At 42.2% G+C, this 25,161-nt stretch overlaps 1 protein-coding gene across 2 annotated transcripts in view; it reads left to right on the plus strand.

Moving 5' to 3' along the window:
* The window catches only part of LOC121320421 (protocadherin-16-like), a 202,422-nt gene that overhangs the window by 19,748 nt on the left and 157,513 nt on the right, over positions 1–25,161 (plus strand). For both annotated transcript variants that reach the window (XM_041258742.1, XM_041258743.1), the window contains exon 2: positions 10,017–11,839. In XM_041258742.1, coding sequence (XP_041114676.1) covers positions 10,022–11,839 — 1,818 coding nt within the window. In that variant the 5' untranslated portion in view covers positions 10,017–10,021. The remainder of the gene's footprint in view (positions 1–10,016; positions 11,840–25,161) is intronic.

Below are 25,161 nucleotides of genomic sequence, written 5' to 3' on the forward strand. Positions count from 1 at the left end.
TTCATTTAATATTAATAGTGTTTTAATTAAATTATGCATAATCACGTTTTTAATTACAATGTAGGGATTATTTTGTACAATTTAATTAAAACACTTAATAATAAATAAATAATGTTTATAGCAGCAGTTTTTAAGTACTGTATTCTGTAAACATTTAATCTAATAGTTAACATCATAATATACATCATATATAAACCAATGGAATACCGTGTGTGTGTGTGTGTGTGTGTGTGTGTGTACATGTGCTTGTATTAATAGAGAGAGAATGCATGCATGTCTGTCTCTAGTCATATGACTGAACATGGTGAACTCATTGATTGCTGAGTGACTGGGTATGACACACACTGCCTGATGCGAGGGATTCGCATCACATAATATTAAACACTAGAACTACCGGAGCTGTCTTTTTGGTGCATCATGTTTTTTAAAATGCATTTTTCTCCACTGATTTGGCAGCTAGGCATCTGTGCTTTTTTTAACTTTTCCTAAGTAGATATATTAAACATCTGAAACCACCAGTAGACCCAGGGTTGCAGAAACTTATGAAGAACGTTATACCTAGAACTACCGCAGCTGTCATTTTGACTGCCTTAGTAAAAACGTAAAAAAATATTACCATAACCCTGGTTCCCTGAAAGAGAATGACAACAATTACCGAACGGGAAAGAGCGTCTCTGACCCAATAATTGTTTGTTTGACTGTTTTATACAAGTGCTTTCTGTTTAGCCTTTTATTTTGTGGCTGAGTTCAACTCTGTTAGCTATTCAATGGTAATTTCCATCTCCAGTCTTGCAGTAGCTCGTTTGGTACACTGTTATTCAGTAACTTTTTTTTTTTCAATACAATCACACCTAAGACTTGCTGTGCAGTCCTGCGTTGTATTGGTCTATTCATTTTAACTAGAAAATACATATTTTAAAATAAAAAAAATAAGTATTTTTACAGCTGTTGATAGATAAATCACATCTGAAAATATCTCCTGTACCTACTCAAAACAAACGCGAAGTTCTCAAGTTCAGCAGCACTAAGCCAACCCACTGTTCCCTTTCAATTGAATGACAACCACTACCGAATGGGAAAGAGCCTCTCTAACCGTCAATCACTGAGCATATATAAAAAAGCTGCCCTATCAGGGCGCTGCTGTGAGGGGGAAGTCCCTCCCACCTCCTGTTGAAGATGGGTGTCCTCACAGTAGCACATCGCCATTTAGTTTCGAAAACAGAGGTCAGCTGGGGACACGACCACAAAGGGTAATGGTTGTCATTCTCTTTCATGGAACCAGGGTTATGGCAATAACCTAATGTTCCCTTTCAGTTGAATGACAACCATTACCGAATGGGAAACCTGTACCAAAGCTGTCATGGCTCCAGATTACCGACAGTACAGCCCCACGGCAATAGCCTCAGAGCCCATGTGACGCCTAAGGTCATGCCGTCTGCAACACCCTAGAGCCCAGAGATGGCCTCGCTCAGTTTGCAAAATCAAGGCGATAAAAACGCAACAAATGTCTGACTACCTGTCCATGTAGCAGCATTGCATAACTCATCTAAGGAGGCGCCATGAAGGAAAGCCCATGAAGTTGCCTGGCCCCTGGTAGAATGGGGCGTAATGTCCCCTGGTAATGGAGAGTCCTTCTGTTCATACGCCAAGCGTATCGCATCTGTCACCCAGTAGGGCTTGACCTGTAGAGCGGGACCCATAGCAGACAAACAGCTGGTTGGACTGTCTCCAGGATGTCGTCCTATCCAGACAACAGTGCAGAGCCCGAACTAGGCATAGTGTGTGTTGTCTACGGTCCTCCTCTGACTCGTGATGGGAGGTCTGAAAGTTTCCGAAACCATTGATTGGTTAATATGGAATGAGGATACCACCTTTGGCAAAAAGGATGGGTTTGTTCTTAATGTTACCCGCGAGTCATTTCCCATAAAAGCAATGCATGTGTCATCAATCGGCAGCTCATGGAAGATGTCTGGCAGACATAGTGGTTATTAAAAATGCCACCTTCAGTGAAACAGGGCGCAGTTCTGCTGACGCCATGGGCTTGAATGGGGGACCCATAAGTGCCCACAGTACCAGTTCTAGATCCCACTTGGGGACCATACTTTTCATGAGAGGACAAAGCCTCTGAGCCCCCTTAAGAAATTGCACTGCCAGGAAATGAGCCCCAGGGGACACAGAGTCAGTTTTGTCATGGCACACTGATATTGCTGCCAGGTATACCTTCAAAGTGGATGCTTATTTTCCTGCGTCAAACAAGTGTTGTAAGAAGGTTAATATCGTCTCAATAGGGCAGGTCACAGGATTGTGACCTTCAGCAAGGCACCAGTCTTGGAAAACTTTCCATTTATATGAGTACTGGGCTATAGTGCTCGGTGCCCTAGCAGACTGTAGTGTTTCTACTACTGCATCTGGCAAACCTCGTCTGAATAGACGGCTCTGTTTAACGGCCAGACCCAGAGTTGGAGCTGGGTTGTGTTCAGGTGCCATTATAGCCCCTCCGCTTGGTTTAGGAGGTCCTTGCGCAGCGGGAGATGCCATGGCTGACCCAACAACATGTCAGAGAGGAGAGCAAACCAGGGGCATCTCGGCCATCTGGGTGCAACAAGCAAAACCTGTGCTCTCTCCACCCTGATCCGCTCTAGTGTCAGGGGTAATAATGATAGCAGAGGGAACGCATACAATAGCCCCTGTGGCCAGGAGTGAGCTAGAGCGTGTACTCCCAGAGGGCCCCCATCTCTCTCCATGGATAACCACAGGGGGCAATGAGTGGACTCATTGTGGCAAAGAGGTTGACTCTTGCAGGTCGAAACCTCTCCCAAATCTGTTTCACCACTTGAGGATGCAGTCTCCACTCTGAGCTGTCTGGAGCTCTTTTGCTGCCTTGTTGTCCACACCGGGGAGGTGAACTGCCCTGATGGAACTCAAGTTTCTGTGCGTCCAGGACAGGAGTCTGTGCGCTGCGTGGTGAAGGCCTGGTGAGCGCAGGCCGCCTTGGGTGATTTATGTAGGTTACTACTGTGGTATTGTCCGTCCAGACCAACACATGTTTGTGCGCTAATTGTTGGCAAAAATAGGATTACGTCAGGCTCACTGCTTGCAGCTTTTGGGTATTTATGTGCGCTTGCTGCCAATGTCCCTTCCACTGACCTCTTATTCCTCTCCCATTCCAGACCGCTCCCCAGCCCAGGCTGGAGGCGTCCATAGTGATCACTTCCCTTCTTTGAGGGGATCCGAGAGGAGACCCGAGGCGTAGATTGCCAGGACGGAGCCACCAGTGTCTCCCAGCATTGTCTGGACACTCGCACCAGCCGGTACCGATCTCAGACTGGGTGCACCTTGAGCGTATTTACCCAGGCTTGAAGTGGGCGCATTCTCAGAAGCCCTAGTGGAAGGGTTCTTGAGGTGGCTGCCATCAGCCCCAACAATCTTTGATATACTTTGACCTGTAAGAGAGCGTCTGAATAGGGAGAGTGTGACCTCCAATGACCGAATCCTGTCTTCCAACAGTGAGGGAAGCATGCTCACAGAGTTCAGTTTGATCCCCAGGAACTCTGTGGACTGAAACGGTACGAAGTTGCTCTTCTGTTGATGTATTGAGAGCCCTAACTTCGTCACATGATCTATGACCTGTTTATTGTGCGACTCAGGTCCAGAATTGGTCTGAAACTGCTGTCCCTTTTGGGCACCAGGAAGTACCTGGAATAAAAGCTACTGAGGGCATCACTTGGACTTATCAGGATGTACAGCGTTCTTCTGTTGAAGATTGGCGATCTGCTGTTGAAGGAGTATCACTCTTGCTGGTTCGACGGTGGTGATGCGCACACCCTTGAAGGGTGGCGGACCTATGTGGAATTGTAGAGAGTATCCGTGTCTCATTGTCGATAGCACCCAGGAGTCCTGGGTGCAGCCTTGCCATGAGTTGCCGTTGGTCAGTCTGGTTGTTCCTCACCAATGGCTGTCTGGCTCTGCCTCTGCCTGCTTGTCTACTCTGGGGTGGAGGGGGGTTTTCAGACCGTTTTACCCCAGCAGGTTGAGAATGCCATCTTGGGCACCGACGGTAAGCTGGAAGGCGTGAAAACTTGGAGGCGACCTCCGTGGCCTTGTGGGACCTCTCAAGGCTCACATAAGTGGTCGCCCCAAATGTCTGCCCCTGTGTAATGGGGGCATCCAGTAACGCCACCTTCTCGGTCTCCATGACCTTGGCTTGCGTCAGCCACAAATACCCTCGAGCGGCCACCATCGGCGTCAGCGACTTCCCTGATGCCTGGCCTAACTCCCCCATTAGGTCAGTCATTGCCCTTGCTACCGCCTGAAGCTCCCCTGTGTCTGCTTATGTAGCCCTTTCCTGCAGTCTCTCTGCTAACTGGTTTTGGTAGAGCACCAGTATAGCCATGGCATTCGCTGCTCAGGCCGACAGCGCTGCCGATGTGTAAGCTTTTTTAAGCATCGCATCCGTTGTTATGCAAGGCTTGGATGGACAGGTTGGGTCCTTATCCCCCTTGGTGAAGGTGGAACCTTGCACCAAAATCATGACCGTGTCCCCAGTTTTGGTGGAATATGCCTCGGCCCGCTTCTTGGGCTTCTGCAGTATAAAGCAGAGATTCTGCTGTTCTGGAGACTGAGGGTGCAGACGCTGGGTTGCTCCAGGAGGAGTGCACCAATTCCAGGAATTCCTGGAATAAAGGGAGGGAATGCTGTGGATGCCCTTTCTGTTGGAGGAAGTGGTTCCCCTTTCCCTCCTGTTCTGTCGGTCAGGGAACGTCCGTGACTGCAGCTGCATGCTGCATGAGAGCCTGGAACTCTTCTTTCTGCGACACATGCGGCAAGGGTGGTAAGGAGCCCCCGGCCTTGGCCTGCCCGATGCAAGTGGCTGGATCTAAGTCGTCCAGTCTGGACACCGTGAAGGACAGCTCGCCTGGGCTAGGAGGTCTAGGTAGTGGGGATGGGGAACAAGACTGTGGGGGCTGGGACTGCCCGGTGGTAGGGGGCAGTCTGCCCTGCGATTTCAGTAGGGTCTTCAGCATGGTCTGCTGAACCCTTACAGTCTCTGCTAGCTCCGCGAAGCACCGCTTGGCTGAGCTTGGGTGCCTTTGAGGTGACTGACGGGGATCATCTGTGCCTGTGTGGGGAAGAGGAGCAGTGCCTATGCTATGACCGCCTGTCCCATGGCAAGCGTCCCCTTGAGCGGCACCGTCTTGGTGGTGACCATGTCTCCTCCCCTGAGAGGTGTCTGCGCCTCTGTACCAGTGGTGAGGTTCCTAGAGGACCTCTGCCTAAGCTGTTGGACCATGGACCTCATTCTTCCATGGCTCGAGGAGAGGGACTGCTGGGGATAGGGCTGCTCTCTGTTGCTTAGTTCTTCTCGAGTCCATCTCACCTGCCAGTGCTTTGGCCGTATGTTCTGGCCCTAGGCATCTGGTGCACGACCAGTACTCATCCTGCCTGGGCAGGTTCGCTGCGCACTGGTAACACTGGTGGAACCCAGCGGTGAATCCAGTCGACTGTACCCACATGGCTTCGCAGGCGAAGCTACTGCATTCGGTGCCGATAGTAGCATGGTCGGTGCCGGGCTGTAGATGCTTTAAAGCGATTCACGGGTGCTGAATCAGTCTGTACCAGAATCGGCGTCAAGGAGAGCGCTGTCGGTGCCGAGTGGTCGGTGCCGATGTGTAGTGTGTTTGGTGGTCGGCTGTAGAAGGCCCCGAAGCTATTCACCAGTGCCGAATCAGTCGGTTCCGGGAATAAGAAGAGCGCTGTCGGTGCAGAGTCAATCGGTGCCGAGGTTAGTGCCAATGTGAGCGTGGTTGGTGCCAGGCTGTAGACGGCTCTGAAGAGCTTCTCCGGTTCCGAATCAATCAGTGCCGGGAACGGCGCTGAGGAGAGCGCTGTCGAGGCCTAGTGGTCGATGCCGAGTCAATTGGTGCCGAGGTCGGTGCCGATGTGTAGTGCGGTCAGTGTCGGGCTGTAGACGGCTCCGAAGATGGTCAACCGGTGCCGAGTTTATCGGTGCCGGGATCGACATCGAGGAGAACGCTGTCGGTGCCGAACAGTCGGTGTCGAGTGGACCTTTTCCAAGGTCGATGTCGATGGTAGGCATGGTCGGTGCTGGGATGTGGGTTTCGCCAAAGATGTTTACACTGATGCCAAGTCAGTTGGGGCCAGGTAGGCGCTGTTTTTCTCAACCTCACAAGTCAGCGGGAAAACCATGTTCAATGCCGAGGTATGCAGCCGATTCAGTTGGCGTGGTCGCCGAGGGCAAGCGCAGCCGTGCTAGGAGAGCCTGAGGCTTGACAGGGGCACTAGACCCGAGCTGTCTTTTTTTTTTTTTCCTGGTCGCTGTGACCGATTAAATCGGCATAGAGGACAACGCCGTGAACCCGCGGAGTCTCCTTACAGCACCACAACAGCTCCCCACACGGTATATCAACTATACAAGGCCTTTTGTAGTGAAATAGAGTAATGGCCGATCGCCAATTTCGCAAGAGGAGACGAAAACAGCTCTAGTCAGTAAACTGACTTAAGAATTAGGCTAAAACATTCTTAATAATGCTCGAGAGCGTGATTTTACCATGGACTTAAATAAATTTGTAGGTAAAAACCAAGAAACCAGCCAAATTCGGTACAAAGAAAGCAAAAGCAATCTGTGACCTGTCTCAGTGAAGTGAGAGAGAAAATGGCGATGTGCTACTGTGAGGACGTCCCTCTTCAACATGAGTTGGGAGGGACTTTCCTCTAACAGCAGGGCCCTGATAGGGCAGCTTTTTTATATATGCTCAGTGATTGACGGTCAGAGAGGCTCTTTCCCATTCGATAATGGTTATCATTCAATTGATAGGGAACAGTAGGGTTGCAATCATAAGTCCCCTTCCAACACCACCCCCAAGTGGTGTTGTAACAGGTTTCCGCTCACATGTAACAAGCAGGCTGCAAAAACTGTGTCACAGACAATACCCTGAAAGAAAACAAACAATAACATCAAAACATCTGATTTGCAAAGAAATTACAGGAAAATACAAGTGAGGAAATCAGAATTAAAGGTAAGCACTATGTTCGGTATGTTAAAATAAACACGCTGTTATGACTGCATTTAATACAGAACAGTTTCGTAGCGCGGCGCGGCAGTAGTTTTATACGCATTTTAATATAACGTAAAAAAGACCACTGCGGTAGTTCTAGGTATGTATGCAGCCCAGTAGTTCTAGGTATGTATGCAGCCCGGTAGTTCTAGGTATTTATGCACGCCCAGTAGTTCTAGGTATGTATGCAGCCCGGTAGTTCTAGGAATGTATGCACGCCCGGTAGTTCTAGGTATGTATGCACGCCCAGTAGTTCTAGGTATGTATGCAGCCTGGTAGTTCTTGGTATGTATGTACACCCTGTAGTTCTAGTGTTAAACTTTGCGAGCCGCTTGAAATGGATTGGCCATTCTTGTAAAATCACATCACATCACAAAGCATAACACTGCACGATGCAACTGAAAAATCGCGTCACTATCGACTATCGAGTGTGTCCCTGGCTTAAGTGTAAATGACCTATAAGTAGCTGGGTACCAATGACATTTCTTCTACAAGTCTATCATGAATGTCTCAGTCTCAATACTATATTTTAAAACTCAAACTGCTTCTCACCATAGAGTTTAGTTTAACTGTGGAATGTTGTGATATTTACAAGAACTGTAAGGAAAGCTTTTTCTTTGAGAGGAATTGTATCATTTTTCAGAACCCTTAGAAAAGTAAGCTAAAGTGGACTGTGTATATACACATATTTATTTGTACGGTAAAATATTTTTTTCCAAATTTAAAAGCTTCTATATTCAAGTTTAGTAATCTTTACATTTTCAGTATAGTGTACATTTTGCATTGGAGTAAAGATTATTAAACCAGGCTACTGGTATTAGCCTACTAGGTTTGCTTTTAGACATTTTTTCACAGCACATTTTTTAAAATACTTTTTTGGTTATCTACCTGAAGATAGTAAAAAAAAAATCCATGATCTTTTAAAGCTTAATAATCTACACTACTGTGACAAACAATACTTAGTGATACTATATGGAAAATCTCCGTGGTATCCAAAGCTTCTACTTAACATGTTAAGGCCCTGGGTTCCAGTCTGGTGTAGTTATTAATGCACTATGCTGGGTAAGTCCAAATTGCTCCTATTCTATCCAAAGCGAGTCTAGAACTAGGGGCCTAGTTACCGACCCAGATTTAAGTGTGTGAACTGCTTAGCAACCAGACACTTGGCAATGCATCCCTCAATACACTTTGTCTGCACTTGTGTCAGGCTAACAGAGAGTGGAGGGGGATGCTGGTGTCAATAAAAGTCTAAGCTTTTAACTACCCCTTGTACCATGGAAAAATCTGAAACTGCCTTATATTCTGGGCTCAGCGGTAGCTTGTAAGCCATTAATTACTCCCTCCTGTTGAGGCCCATAAATATATTTCAAAGACTTTAGTAGCTATGACTCATTGCTTTGACGCTCGCAAAGGCTCGAGCCGAGATGCTTGTGGGATTGCTCTCTAAACCGCTTCCCTCCAAGCAGGAGGGGCCCTGTTTTGCTCCATTTGGGCTCGATTCCTCCTTGTTGTTTTTGCTTTTAGCAAATAGATTTTTGTTTCTGGTCGGTAGTTTTGACTATGTTGTAGTGTTGGATGTATTCTGGTCATTAGCGTTGGTTCAGGGCGTTTATGGAACAATAAGAAGAGCATTATTAGGCTTTGAGCCAACAGGGTATGGTCATTCTGAGCTTTAGAGACATTCTTGCATGGATATCAAGGGATCTATAGGGATAACCTATGCTAACTGCATGCACTCCAGCAGGGTGTTTTGGGGCACTGCTGTTTCAGAATGAACAGGACCTGCTCCAGCTAAAGTATTGTTTTGGTATCATGATTTTTGGTGAACATTCTGTCAGCTGGCACCCCAGGGTGTTGTGATGTGGGGAACATTTACTATCATAAACAGCTTTATAAAATGACTGCTCCAACAGACTAAAGGCTCTAGTGGCACATTCCAGAGATTTAATGTAACAGCTAGGTTCACAAAACAGGTACCTTTGGGTATATTAGACTCAGTGTATAAGTCTAAACCATCAAAATATTGGAACTGCCTCAACTTAATTAGAAGCAAATGTAGGAACTGAACTGCATGCACACAATGATTTGGAAAAGCAAAACAAGTCCAGCCTCAAGTCATGGGGGGCATGTGGTTACTGGTTGCTTCAAAGGAATGTAAGATTGATTAATTAGGTATTTGTAAGAAATGTATGCAAATGTTGTGTGTGAATGATATATTGCATGCTAAAGGGCAACAGGGTTAGTGTGTTAGGTTGTGATAAGTGGCTTTAGAAGTTTGTCCTTGGGAGACAGAACATCCTTTGTAATTGAGCTGTGGAACTGGCAGATGGATTGTCTATGTGCAAAATATGTGTATCTTACAATGGGGGATTGAATGAACAGTGCATACTCCTTGCAGCCATTCTCTCTCTTTATTACATAAATTACTCATGTTTACCCTAAATGTAAATATATTTGAGTGAGTGCAAAATCAGCAATACATAATAATTATGAAAACACACCGTGGGATAATAAACAGATACAAAAAATATGATTTAAAGGGTATACGGTTTTGTTAGGTGCATTGAAGTTGAGCCATAGTTAGGAGAGAGTGATCCTTTACTACATGGCACTGACTCTAATTTCTGTAGAGGCCTTTTATAGGTGCAGACCTAGCCTAGGTTACAGATGTTTATGATATCTGGCAACTAGAACTGATGAACCAGGTCAATGCACAGAGTAATAAGAACTGATTGCAAACAAGCTAAAAGGCAAAGGGATAGTAAAACATTGTATTTGAAAATGTAATTTGGAGGTACTTGTCTACTACAACTACTACAACTACGACTATTACAACTACAACTAGTACTACGACTACTGTTAATAATAATAATAATAATAATAATAATAATAATAATAATAATAATAATAATACATGTGTTCCATGTCTATTTCTTTCAGGATTAATGCAATCTGCCTACATGAGGATTGGTTCTCCGCTTATCGGATTGGGGGAGCTTGCAATGGAACGACTGAACAGACGAGGGACCTGGAACAAACGGGTGCTGCTTCTGTACGTGGCCTTTGGACTTATAACCGGTAACTCATCCACGGTGTTGGGAACCCTGGACCTACAGCTGGATGAGGAGCAGCCAGCTGGCACTATCGTGGGGGACATCAGTGCTGGGCTGCCCCCTGGAACCACTGCCTCCTTGTACTTCATCACAGACTTGGAAAGCACAGGGGTTGGCAGCGACTTGCACATTGACGAAACCACCGGCATTATTAAGACAGCCAAAGTCCTGGACCGGGAGACCAGGGACCGCTACAACTTTATTGCTGTCACCATGCAGGGGGTGACAGTGGAGGTAACAATTGTGGTCAATGACATCAATGACCATGCACCCAGCTTCCCTAAGAGCAGGGCCACTTTCAAGATCCCAGAACAAACAGCAATAGGGACTAGGTTTTCCTTAGAACCAGCATCTGATGCTGATAAAGGCCAGCTTAGTACACAGGGTTACCTAGTAAAAGATGGCAACATAGGACAAGCTTTCCGACTTCAGACCAAGAGAGGCTCCAATGAGGTCTTGTACTTGGATCTTGTGGTAAATGGGATCCTGGATCGAGAGCAGATATCTTCATATTCCTTGTACTTGGAAGCTTTTGATGGTGGCTCTCCAAGGAAGACAGGGCATATGATTCTGGATGTCTTGGTCCAAGATATTAATGACCATGCCCCTGTCTTTAATCAGAGCCGCTATCACACCCTGATCTCTGAAAACATGAAGCCTGGTAGCACGATCCTGCAGGTGTTTGCCTCAGATGCCGATGAGGGAGACAATGGACTAGTCATCTATGAAATTAACCGAAGGCAGAGTGACCCTGAGCGATACTTTCTTATTGACCCACACACAGGCATAATAACCCTCAGCAAGCCCCTTGACTATGAGATGAGAAAAGTGCATGAGCTGGTTGTCCAAGCTCGGGACAACGCCAGCCAGCCAGAGATCACCAATGCTTTTGTGTCCATCCATGTGCGTGATTACAATGATAACCAACCTACTATGACCATCATTTTCCTCAGTGAGGATGGGTCCCCACGGATCTCTGAGGGAGCGCAACCAGGCCAGTATGTTGCACGAATTTCGGTATCTGACCCAGATTATAGCGAATACTCAAATGTAAATGTCTCTTTGGAAGGGGGAGATGGCAAGTTTGGTCTAACCACTAAGGATAACATCATCTACCTCATTTGTGTTGACAAGATCTTAGACAGAGAAGAAAGAGATTCCTATGAACTGAGGGTGATGGCCACTGACTCAGGGACCCCTCCATTGAGGGCAGAGTCCTCCTTTACAATTCAGGTCACCGATGTCAATGACAATCCCCCTCTTTTTGACCAGCAGGTATACAAGCAAACTATCCCTGAGGTGGTCTACCCTGGCAGTTTTGTCCTTCAGGTGACAGCCAGGGATAAAGACCATGGTCCCAATGGGGACATCAAATATAGCATCCTGCAGGACCGTGGGACACATTCTGATTGGTTTACAATCGACCCAGTTACCGGGATCATCACCACTACAACAGAGCTGGATTATGAGACGGACCCCAAGCCAAGAATCACTGTGGTGGCCACAGATGGAGGCCGACCTGCTCTGTCTTCCACAGCTGTGGTCAATGTAGTCTTGCAGGATATAAATGACAATGAGCCTGTTTTCGATAGTAACTTCTACAACGTCTCAATCAAGGAAAACACAGCAGCTGGAACTTGCTTTCTTCAGGTAGGAACTGGTCCACCAGTTTTCTTTTTTAAAATATTGCTTTCATACACAATGGCACTATTGTATTTTGTACACATATCTGAAGAATTGCTTATCCAATTGTGCTGAAACATGGACAGTGTCAAAAGTGCACCAGAAGGTATGCACATATGTCACTTAAATTACCTTAGTTATACAGGGGGTGTAGATCACAGTGATCTTTTTTTCTTGATACAGATTTACAGACGTGGTTAGATTTATGCTATTAACATAATTGCTTCTTCCGTGGAACATACCTAAAGGAGTCTGATATATAATTTATATTCTTCTATGTAAAAAAAAAAATAGGTATGTTATTCTGAAAATTCCTGCCAGCGAAATATGAGTAATTTGATTGTAATTTGACCTTTTTAGTGAAGTTTGTTAAGCATTTGTGAAGTGTTTGTTAATAGTACTAATTGAGAATTCACCTGCTCTCTGAGAATTAAAGAGAGTTGTCTGCTATTGTCTGTCCTCTAGTTCATCACTGTAAAAGATTGCAATGCAAACTGAGAGCTTACAAATTTGTTCAGTGACCGGGGAGTAAAATCGAAAACCTTTTAAATTCATTGTTGACTTAAAATAGCTTCCATCCAAAGTCTGGTATTTTTATTGTTAGATCGTGTAAAGGTGAATCTATGTTGGCATTTTACTTCTCCTGCTCGTATTTGAATGGAAACAAAGTTTAATGGATGGGGCTAAATTAAAGAACAACTGAGGAGACCAAATCCCAGCCATACATTATTAAGAATTCCCATAAGGAATGTTTACATGAATCACACATGCTTCTGCTGGCATCTCTGGGACTATTTGTTTCACACATTTTAAAGAATGTAGGTATAATATACATCCTTGTGGAATTTGTTTTGCGTCCTTGAGCTCCTATTCAAGATGGCTACATGACAGCCATATTACAGTTTTTGCTCACAGTAATGGTATTTCCAAAATGTCAGAAATGATTACCTATATTAAATCCTGGAGACTGAATTGCTATTATGTTGTTTTACATGGTATATAGGAACAACATACAGTATTAATTACCTGCAGTGTTCACCTGTGTTTGTGTGCTCCAAATATGTGAAGTTCATAAGTAGTGACAGATGGACACTTATTAAGAAAGAAAGAATGAAAGGCAGTTTTTTTATCCAAAAGCAATTCTGATGTCAGAGTGGGCTTGTTCTGTGGGAAAATTGTCCAAAACGAGTGAGATAAATTAACACATCCTTCATCGTTACTGAATTTCCTCAGTAAAAGCCAGCAATGCTAACATGCTAAGAATACTTGGCAGACAGTAGCTTGGCCTTGTGGCTCTTTGTGGCAGTGTGCACAGGTCTATGTGGGGAATATTGCTTTGGCAGGGAGAGAGTTAAATTCCTCCCTGTCAAAAGATAGGTATGTTTAATGGTGGCAACGCTGGCAGCAGAAATACTGGCAGCAGCACGGGCCCCTCCTCTTTATCCTGAAATGGGCAGCACACCGTATAGTGTCCAGACTCCACCTTGGACCTCCAGAAGGTCTCTCTAAAGAGGGGGTTAACCCATGGGCAGTCCTCGAAGCCGTGCCCAAAGTCCCCACACTCCTTACAGAAAGGAGCCCATTCTGCCTCCAACCGGCGCTGCTGCTCCTCCAGACTTACCTTTTTCATCTTTATTTTTTTGTAAAACTGCAGTTCCTCTCTGTCTCTAGGGGTGCTATTCCACCCTGACACCACGTGTAGTAAGGATAGCATCATAGCCCAGGCCGTTGGAAACCAGGAAGGAGACCCAAAGAATGTTTAATAATAAATAATAGACAAAACAAATAAATAGACACAAGGGCCAAAACAAACAATTGCACAAAACAATACATATACTTTGGAATGCGGTGGTTTCAGGCCGAGCCACCACTTACACAGCAACATGGCTTCACAATTCTCAATATCGGAGCACCGGCAAAAACACCTTTTAAGCTTTTTGTCATTTTTTTTTTGTTTAGCTTTTATTTAAAATAGACACTCAGATACTGTGAAATGCATTTAGGTTTTCAAAACTGGTGCAAGCACAGTTTGAACTTCTGCATGCAGCGTGAAAATTTAGTAACTTTTAAACCAGTTTTTGAAATTGTTCCTAATGTGGAAGGAGGAGATTGTGGAATAAGAATCGTCTCTTTGTCTAATGGACTGCAGACTGGCAATGGGAGTAAAGGGAGAAGCTGGCTCACTGCTCCTGACAGGGAAATGAAACTCTGTCAGTCCCTAAGCGGGGTGAGAGGGTTTCCTTCCTTCTCTCTCATAAGGGCTACCCCACTCCTCCCTCTTATCTGATCCAACTTCAGACTTTATTAAACAAACCTGAACACAGAAGAAAACCTCAGCATCAATTACCTGCAAGTACACCAACAGAAAACAATTCTGTCTTAACAACAGTACCTAAAGTACTGGTAGAATAGTTTGTAACATAAAGCTATGTGTGTATGTTTTTTGTGCTGTAATGGTATTGCTCCACTAAAATTCACTCTAAACCATGGTGGTGCCCATCTTGGAAAATGTTGGGAACCACCCCACAGTAAAAGCATAACAAAACCTATTTAAGCATAGTGAAAGCATGGTAAATCATATTTAAGCATAGTGAAAGCATGGTAAATCATATTTAAGCATAGTGAAAGCATGATAAAGCATGATAAAGCATATGCAATCATTCTAAAGCCCAGAGATGTAATCATGGTAAGCTATGGTAAATGCATAGTATAACCATGATAAAAGCAAAGGAAAACTGCAAAAATACTGTGTACATTTACCAGGGTAAAGGTACACTGTATTATCTATTTGAAGTAGAATTCAGATATTTCGGATATAACCATGTTAAACCCTAAGCTGCTTGATGAGATTTTGGGATCCTACTAACAACCAAACGAGCAAGATGGGCATGGCCTCCTCTCGTTTGTAAACTTTCTTATGCTAGCTCAGCTGCTTGGTTCCATAGCTGATTTTGAAGACCTGTGGGCATCCCAACATTCTTTGAAGGCCAGTGTAAGTGAGAGTTGTACAGTGAAGTGTGAGATGGGTACAGGGCATATTGTACAGTGTTTTAGTTAGCTTTCCTTTAATCTAATCTAAAAGTCTCACCAACGCTGCCATCCCAAACAGGTGGTATTAATAGGTCTGCCTGTGTATCTAATGAATATTATCGTGCTGGTGCTGGCTGTTGGAAAACTGCCTTGTCTGGGCCATGAGGTCATATATTTCTGAATCCTCAAGGAAAGACTCATCATGTTTAATATTATTGAGGCTGGGCACACATCTGGAGGCACACTGGGTGTTTGTGCTGGAGGAAGCTGCCTGGGGCCTTTCCTGTAACACGATAGCAGGTTCCTTGCAAGCCGACTGACTCAGACCCCCTTTTGATAGGATAGGGAGCTTGATGTGGCCGGATTGATGGTCTTCTCACTATTAAAAGGAAACAAAGTGATTCATTTATTATATTTATAATTATCAGGGATGTTGGCTACCAGCATTCCCTCTAAGGCTAAAATGCGAACATTTTTCGCAGTAACTGGCAACAACCTTTGCACTCAGTTTACTAACTTTCGCAAGTTATTATCATAAATACCAACCTCAGTCAAGACTCCAGCCTCTCGAGGTAAAGCTATTATTTTGAGAGTATTCTTACAAAGCATTAACATAAGCATATTTGTGTCTGTCTTGCAGCTGATTCTCTGATTTCCCTCTGTAAAAATGCACGTCCCATTAGTGCAGAGCTCTCTCGGGCACTAGCGAATTAACTGGTACAGGGAGGGTGGGCGAAGCAGGCGTCTGGCGATTCTCTTGTGCTGCTTGCTGCTACTTATAAACTTTACAGTTTTTTGTGTAATGGAATACTAAAATCAGTGAAGCACAATCTTTATGCATTATTTAAAAAACGTCAATTTCAGAAATCATCTTAAGCGTTTTGAAACTGGTAAAAATGTAATATGCACATTAGTCTAAAATACACATTTGTGTATAGTAATTGTACATGTCCATTATTTTTATTTTTTTTGCGAGTTTATTCATCATGTGACTTGACTTCATGTCTCTGCTGAAGCTCAACATGGCGGCTGCACCAACGAAGAAAATAAGCAATGTTTCAGTAAGACAGAGCTAAAAGAAATCTGATTATCTAATGGAGGATGGTGCAATAGTATTCTTCAAGTTTTCATGTACGAGTCAATACCATTAAGAATAAGAAAGTAAATAAGACTGCAATAATGGCAAAGCACTGCATTCTATTCTGAAAAACTAAGACCCTAAGGTACTGTAATCAAGGCGGAGCCTTCCCGAAGTAAGAAGCTAAATTAATCGTTTATTTCATTATTGTTTAGTTTATTTGTTTCCACCCTACCTGCCTTTAATAAATTTTAAATTAAATTTTAAACCAGGGCCTTTTCTTAATTGAATTATATTTTCTGATGACAAAGAAGTGAGCTCAAAACTATTTTTCTAGCAATCCTTACAATCCTTAAATGGAACTGATCACTTTACTGTGTAAAGGCGCGATTTAAATTACAATCGGGTAATACATAGCAGTGAACCTGTTTTAGAGAAACGAGTCAGTCAACACGCCTTTATCAGTGTTTCATATTTTATCCTGGTTATTATTATAATGCCAGTAAAAACTGTTACGAAAATGTTCCATATTTTTTATTGTTATTGTAAATGAGAGCAATAAGCTAAACAGGTCTTTTCAAAACACCTTTATTTGTAGACTGAACTACTGTGTTAGTGGAAGATTGTAAATATTATTAATACGCTGATAAGTGGGAACAAATGGAATTGGCCATTTTAAAAAACGGAATTTGGTACAGTTAGTAGCTGTAGAGATGGTTGCAGTTGAAGGCAGTGCAGATGCCAGCGTTTTATGCAGTAGTGTAAAGCCATTTTATACAGGCCACCAGTTAAGCTTCACAGGATCAGGGGATGATTCAGAATCAGAGGCAGAGCCACAATAAATGTCTTGTTTAAAGTAAATTGCAAAATTGTTGAGATACTTGTGTTGGAATATAGTTTCAAAATTGTATAAGCAACAAAAATATATTAAAAGGGTTAATGCACATATTAAAAGGTTTCTCACTGATAACTGACCATTTCCCAGTCAAAATGGCAAGTTTCTCAGTATCTAAAAAGCTTTGAGGGAACGCTGTTGGCTACCCTGTAGTTAGAGCAGTATAGAAAGCTGTGAATTCGACTCACTCAGTAGCCACTATCAGCCCAGCTTTGAATAAGGTTGCTGAGGCCACTGACACAAGCACATCTAACAGTGCTTTCCCGAATGAGCCCGCATTTGATTTGAGAGGACTTCAGCCAAGTTCATGATCTTTACAGGGCCTGAGAAATTCACATCTGTTCAGTCTGTGGCTGTCAATTTAGTTTTTGTCCTGTTCAATCACTTTATCGCCTAATAATCCAATAACAGATTTTATTCTGCCTTTTCCCTGCCATGAGAGACCAGTTGTACCTCTTTATCCTGTCTTCTCACACTGATGAAAGACTAATTGAAATCCCTCCCCAGATACTCTGCATATTTGCTCTGAAATACATACCCAGATTAGAACAGCTACGGTATATAAAAAATATATATTTTGTGTGGCAGCATTGAAAACTTCAAATGTGAAACTGGTATATAATCATACTAAGAATTGCTGCTTGTGAAATGTTTAGTTCATACAATTTGCTAAAAAATGCTGTGTGTGTGTGTGTGTGGGGGGGGGCTTTACCACCAGTAATCTTGAGTCCCAGTGCAAATCAATTTTCCATAAACAGTCCCTGCAGCAAAATCGACTGACCTGCACTCATAGACTATGACCTTGCTACACACTATTTCACATAAAGTAGGCCACCCAGGTGATTGAGACCACTAAGCTTAACATTCCTGTTATAATCACGTACTTACAAGGTTTCACGGGAAAATATCTCGAGTCTCAAAAAATAGTAATTGCTTTTTAAATGTGGTTTTATTAACTTGAATTTAGCTAAATGAGTTAGATGAGGCTGTGTAGCCTAGAAATGAGATTAAGCTATCCTCGCTGATATAGTTAAATGAGAGTGTAATTTTTTTTTGCTGGTTATACATAAAGGTTGCAAACTGAATTGGGATAAACAGCAGCTGACTAATTTTATTCTCCTCAGCTGGTGTAGAATGAGTTTCATTTGGATGATGAGAACCGGGTTGGAGAGCTAAGTGCACCTCTGAGGACACAGATACTGCTTTCCCTGCCCTCTCAGCTCCCTGTCTCACCCAATTAAAAATAGCAGGTCAGGCTTTGTCTTATACAGGACAGCCATGTAGAAGAACATATTTTAGTTTGTGTGACAGGGAGTACCCTGTGTGCATGTGGGCCTTTATGGAAACAGCTGGGAAACAGTTGGGATGCGCAACAGAAGATGCGTTGTTAGGCAACTAACTGAGCAGGTAGGCTTACCTGGTACTGAGTTGATCAGGAGGTCTTGGTTAGCTGGTGTGCGCAGCTCAAAAAGTGCGCCACAGCTCGAGGCCATAGACATACAGACGGGCGCTGAACGAAAGCTTGCTGTGTTGACATCGAGGAGGAGAGCGTCCGCTCCATGGCCCAGCTGAGCATGTTCTATCAAGTTCATATCAAGTCTGATCTTTGGTAAGGCTGGCATCTGTTGTTTAACTTTTGATTTCTTACGTAGCATCTAGTTTGGGTGGGGATCTAAACTCAGACATGGTATCCTGAGGGATTTGAGTTTAATTAGATATTCCTCTCTCCCTTAATCTGACAATAAGTTCTGAACTGAAACCTTTCCCCATAGGAACCATTGCAGCGCAGAGAGGTTGTTGCCTAGACATAACAGCTGTTTGCAGCTGTGGAGCAGCAGAGAGCCCAGTAAAATAGTCTTTGTAAACAGATACCCAACTTTTTTTTACTTGTTAGTCGCATATCTCCTTCTTTCACTCCTTAATTAACCCTGTCTCTCCCTGTTTCTCCCATTGCTCTCTCCCTTAATCCCCCCCCCCCCCAAACATACACTCTGTGCTCTTGGTTTGCTTCATCCTGTCACATAATCTTGGAACTCATGAAGTGAGAAACACCATCAGACAGGTCTCAGGATGCACAGCTTCAGAATGGAACCGCATGGGTCATGATTAGCAGTGAAATGCACAACACTGATTGGCTGTCGCATTGGTTAAGATACAGTGATTGGAAAAACTGTATTGATAGAAAATGTATTTCTTCTCATTAACTCTGAACCTACAAAAGAAAACTCTTACTGTGGCAGCTGATAGCTCAGGTAAAAGAAATGTTACAGGGGTGTGCAGTTTTTGAAAAAAACTTGTTGTCCGAGGAACAAAGTGCTAGAAAAATCTATTTGTCCTTCTTAAAAATCTACTTGCCCCCTACCTATTAGGCAAAATAGTAGAATATGACTTGTAGGATTTTGGTTTTATTTAACAGTGAAAACAATCAATCAATCAATCAGTGATTAACAGGGGCGGGTCTAGCCTTGTAGCTTGACTGGTTCACTGTGACCCCACCTCAGCTCAACACATTTATAATACACATTAAGGAAATGTACCTTTCAGTGCAGTTTGAAACACATTTGCTAGTATATTTAAGGAACATACTAAGAGTACAACTATAGCAATACTTGGGAGTTATTCAAATATAAAAATAGCTTCTGCCTGGTTTTTTAACCATTTTCTCTATCAACTGAATCCAACTCCTGATGAGCAGGTGTTTTATTTTGTTGCATCACAGATACGAAATCCTTGCCTATTACTGCTGCATTGTGGAAATCTGATTTTGCTTGAAGTTTTCAGTTTTGTAACTGACGAACCTCAGATTTTTAAAGGGCTTTTGTTTAACCTGTTGAGTTTCTCTGCATTTTTTACTGTTTATTTTACCAAAATGCACACAATATTTACAATAGGCTTCATCAAATTCTGCAAAGACAAAATAGTTTTTTTCTTTTGTTTATTTCTATTATATACATTTTTTTTTTTTTTTTTTTTTTTTTTTTAAGTATACAACTAATTTAAAAGGATTAAATCTTGTCCCATGATTGGTACATGAACACTGCTGCTTGCACGACGGCGATCCGCTAGTTTCATTAATTATACATTTACACATTGCCATTAGATTTACAGTCTGTATTTTTATTAAAACAATAACTTATACAGATATGTCTATTAGAGTTATATATATATATATATATATATATATATATCTATATAGATATATATATATATATATATATATTTGTTTTAAACATCTCAACAAGTGAATTGACCAAGAAGTGTTATAAGAACAAGTGAATTGACCAAGAAGTGTTATAAATTATACAACATTATTTTTTTTTTCTAATCTACTAATACCTTAGCCACTATTTTTTTTTTTTTTTACTTTACTAGATTGCACCATTTAAATATCAGGTTCCTGTATTAAGAAAGCAGTATCACTTATTTGCTAATTTACAAAAAACATAAATAATACCATACATTTAAAAGAGTAGTCTGCATTGCCACGGGCTTCACAGCCATTTCTTGGTTTCTTTGTAACCAATGGAAGATCAACTTCTTCCACAGCTAGCCAATCAGAAGTGATAGAGGTGAGACATAAACACTTTTAAAAATATGTGTGTTTTGGTGCTAGACTTCCGCAATTCAGTTTTCAGAAACTTGTGTGGCTCTCTAGAAATATACCAGGAGTGTATTTCTAGCAACAGAACGAACATAGGACAACTAAATACTACTTGTCCGACAGACAAAGTATAATGGCAAAACTTGCTGTCCATCACACAAATCATGTTGCCCTGGGTGTCAAACGATACGACTTGCACACCTTAATTGCACACACTACTAAGGAACAGGTTTAAGTAAACTGTCAGATTTTAGCTCAGTATAGGCTGTTCTTTCATTTATGTTCTTGTCTAAGATCCTGTCTTTTCATACACTTGTTCTAGAGTGTCTCTCTCCAATAATTCTAGCTTTGCGTGTGCAAATGGCATTAATTATAGTGGAGGAATGCTAGTAAACACTAAGGAGGCACATCTTATGTTCTTATGTTCTAACTGTTACTGTTACTGTTAAGGGGATCAGCACAAGGCTTTAAACCATCTAATTAGTGGCAGTAGCTATGAGGTGCCTCTGCTCCTGTGATGTCAGGGAAACGCAATGGGTTTTTCAAGTCCACAAGCAGGAACGTGACTGACAAACAAAAACGTCACTGCCCATTCTCAAATCATCCATGACATCAGACAACCATCTTCAAAGAAGTGCCATTAGCTTCCTGAGGAATTCAAAGAGAATTTTACAATTTCAGCGTTTCATTATTAGGCTCCTTTCGAACACAGTACCAGCTTGAACAGATCAGAAATGCTGATCAGACCCCCCCCCCCCATTTTTCAACATGCAATTACCACAGTAATCACGACTGGAAATGAGAAGCAGCGTATAACTGTAATGCTCTGTGTGACAGCAGACAGACAAGAGACTTGTAAAAAAAATAACAGAGTTTTAGTTTAGATTATGCCAGCCCTAATTTAGGAATTCCTCAGATTTCGGCTTTATTAAATAAGCTATGCCTTTCCTGAAATACAAAAGAAATGCTGCAGGCAAAAACATTTTTTCTGATGGTAAATTTTACCACTTAGGAACTATGCAATAATAATTTAACAAATGTTTAAAATGTTGTTTTTCATAAGGGGAGCAAGAAGTGAAAACCTGATTGCCCAGTCCTGTTAATGTCAGTTGCCAGCTATTTCTCTTGCTGGGTACTGCTGCTCCAAAAATCAGAAGCCAAATAGGCAGTAGTTTTGATCTCTAGTATAATAACATGTGGTGTCACTCCGCAATTCAAACTAATCTAGACTGCCCGGCACCCAGTTAAATTCCAACTCCGTTACCACACACTTAAAATCTTTTGCTTTCTTCCTTGCTTGCTTTCCTGGTGGTCTGAGATAAACAGAATCCTGAGCATATTCATGACCTGTTTTACAGTAAAATCTGGGAGGATTGCATCATTTCTAGAGATGCCAAAATAGTTTGTGGTTAATCTGAAACATGGCAAAATGAGTAGATCCGCAATTATATGAAAGTACCATATTTCTTTGAATTTAAGACACACTTTCTTCTCAAAAACGGCTGTATCTTAAATTCGAGTATAGTGATGCGTGTATTAAAATCGCCAACAAAAGACGTGACTGTCCGAGTGCACGTGCCTGAGAAGAGACAAACAAAAACATCACTGCCCCTTCTGAAATCATCCATGACATACAGACAGCCATTTTCAAAGAAGCGTCTTGAAGAGAATTTTACAATTTCAGCGTTTCATGATTAGTTTCCATTCTAACAAAGAGTACCAGCTTGAACAGACCCCTGCATTTTTCGACATGCAATACCGCAGTTCACAAAAAGGAGAAAAACAGTCACAACTAAACAACTAATCACAACTAGAAATGAGAAGCAGCACATAAATGTAATGCTCTGTGTGACAGCAGACGGTCACAAACTGCCTCAATACATTGTTTACTCATATGTGTAATTGAGGTTGTATCTTTGTAAATGCATCTTTACTTGATGTTTTATTTTTTCCTATAATTGAGGGTGGGAAATTTGGGTTGCGTCTTTAATTCAAAGGAGTGCGGTCTATTACACTGGGGCAACGGATTTAGCCTGCTAAGTAATACAGAGTGTAGCACTAACTGCAAACAGTGCTTGGTGTATAATTCAGCTTTAGCAATGCTGAAGTTAATATTACAGTGCAGTTCAGATATTGGATATTGAATGTTTATAGTATAGTCTGTTTACTTCATGTTCATTACTTTGTTTCACATGGAAACTGTAAAAAAGACCAAACTATGAATTATGTTTGGTAGAAATTAAAACAATTGAATTTAAAAAGTAGACTTTAAACATTCTCCTTTTTTAATTTTTATGTCTGTTGACTTGTAAATATGAAAACATGTCAGCATAAAAGATTTCTCTTGTGAGATTTCTTCATTGTACACTATTATTATATTTCACAAATGGATAAAAGCTATTTGTTCAAACTGTACAGTTTGCATGATCAGAATGTTCCTTGTACTTACCTTTAAGTTTGTGTGTGTTATGTTCTAGATTATCTGTGGTAATTAGAAAAAGGTCATCAGAAAAAAAAAAGTAAAACATGAGGCATAATTATAATTAAAGTTGGTAAGTAATATCACTTTGTTTAGCATAAAGTATACAGTAGCAATGTCTGGAGTCAGAAGTACAGGAATTGATTCCTAAATGCTCCAATGGGAAACTAGCACCGGAAGCAGAAATATCAAGAAATGTACTGCATCAAAGCCCAGAGTCATACTTAGACAACAATGAAGCACTCTCTTCCAGTTGTCAGCAATTTCCCTTACAGGTCGTAAATTCAAGAGATTTAGAGGTGGCTGCCAGTTTTACAAGTGACAGCTTTCTTCACCAAATTTTACCAATTTTCAGCTTTTTTGGTTTGCTGCAATTGAAATAATGTATTGCTTCAGGTGAACAGTGCATAGCAAATGATTGTTGTTTCTCCATGTTCTTCCATTCCCTCTGTATGTTACGATGGCTTTGAATTCAAACACTGATGCAACAATTTAAAAAGTGTGACATTCAAAAAACGAAAGATGCACATCCCTAAAAACAATGCCAGCATTTTTGGAAGTGATGACAACAACAAAAAAGCTAAAAAAAAACCAATGACTACATTTTTGTAAATAATGACAACTCAGAAAAAACTATAAACACAGTGGAATGCGTACCAAAAAAGGATGGAGAAAAAATTGAGTGAAAATCATGGAAAGCTACCACAAACATCCAGGCTCACAAATGTCAGTTTTCAGTTTTCATGCTGGCACTCACATCTCAGTTAGACTCGTCAGTGATGGGTGGGAAATGAGCTATGGAGTTACAGTATGTGGGTAAAATTCACAGCATCTTTTAGTTGTGAAGTATGGTGGTCTGTGTCCTAGTGGTGGACACATTTTAAAGCTGGGGAAATAAAGTGTATGATTGCTTGTTTACACTCTCTGAGATAAGATGAGACGCTTTGATTAACTTGGCAAGAGGACATTATCAACTTGACAAAGCTGAGTTGAAACCCTGTGTTAGTGGTACTCAATTCTGGCCATTGAGATCTATTGCAGTCCTGGTCTTTATTGCAATCAGGTCCTAATAGTTAGTTGCCTCTTAGCAGGTTCGATTAACTATTTTAGAACCTGCTTGGAGTAAAAACCTGGACTGGACTAGATCTTGAGGGACAAAATTGGGTACCTCTGCCCTATGTTAAAGTAAAGTGTTGAATGTGTATTTGAAACCTTTCAATATACGTATGTTTCTGGTTTAACACTAGAAGCCCCACGGCGGTCATTTTGACTATTTTTGGTTTTAAAATGTAATTTTCTCCAGTCGTGTAACACGAAGGGATGAGCATTCATGTACTTTTCTGTCCATATGTATTAAATATTCTCACAAAGCATGAAACGCGGGAATGTTGAAATAAAGGAGATATATATCAGCCTTTTGAAGGCTGGCGCCTGCTAGCCAGCTCCGCTGCTTTGGTCAGCCGATTAGCATCAGGACTAGTGAAAATAAATACCAGAGACCGTGGAGTTTTACTATGCAAAAAATTATGGAGTTGATGTTTTGGATTAGATGGCACGGAAGTATTCTGTGAAAGCTGGCTCCCGATGGTGGTCTGTTCAGGTATTTTACAATGTATTTGACCTAGCAGCCATCAACTCCATAATACTTACAATATTGCACCAAGAAGAACTTACCAAGGAGAGAACTGTATATTTTACAGTTAGCACAAGAACGTCGCAAGAAGCATTTGGAACAGAGGGAGACTGCCAAGAGTGTACCCACAGCAGGACGTTAATCGCTACTGGGAGATCTCTCACATCCCCCTTGAGGTCCACCAGCCAGTCCCAAATCTGCCGTGAGGTCAGTTGCTCAGGCAGCACTAACGACATTTCTACCTCCGCTGGGGCTACCAATTCCATCTTCTGGCCTAGGGAGATGTACCATGGCTCACCCTCTAGGCAAAACACAGCAAACTTCACCCTGTTGCTGCTTCTTTCTCAAAGAAAAAAATAAATAAATAAGGCACCCGCAGTACTACTCCTGGCCTGAGTCCTCTGAGGTGCTGTTTGTTCCTACAATGACACCACGTGTGTCAGGATGGCTGATGTGGTGATGTGTGTGACATCAGGTTCCAGGAAAGTAGTACACCAAATGCAGAAATGCATGGCAAACCACAGCGTGGCTGCACAGTTTTTTTTTTTTTTTTTATTAAACAAAATAAAGACA

Source organism: Polyodon spathula, chromosome 9, assembly GCF_017654505.1.
Source record: "Polyodon spathula isolate WHYD16114869_AA chromosome 9, ASM1765450v1, whole genome shotgun sequence".
Lineage (NCBI taxonomy): Eukaryota > Metazoa > Chordata > Actinopteri > Acipenseriformes > Polyodontidae > Polyodon > Polyodon spathula.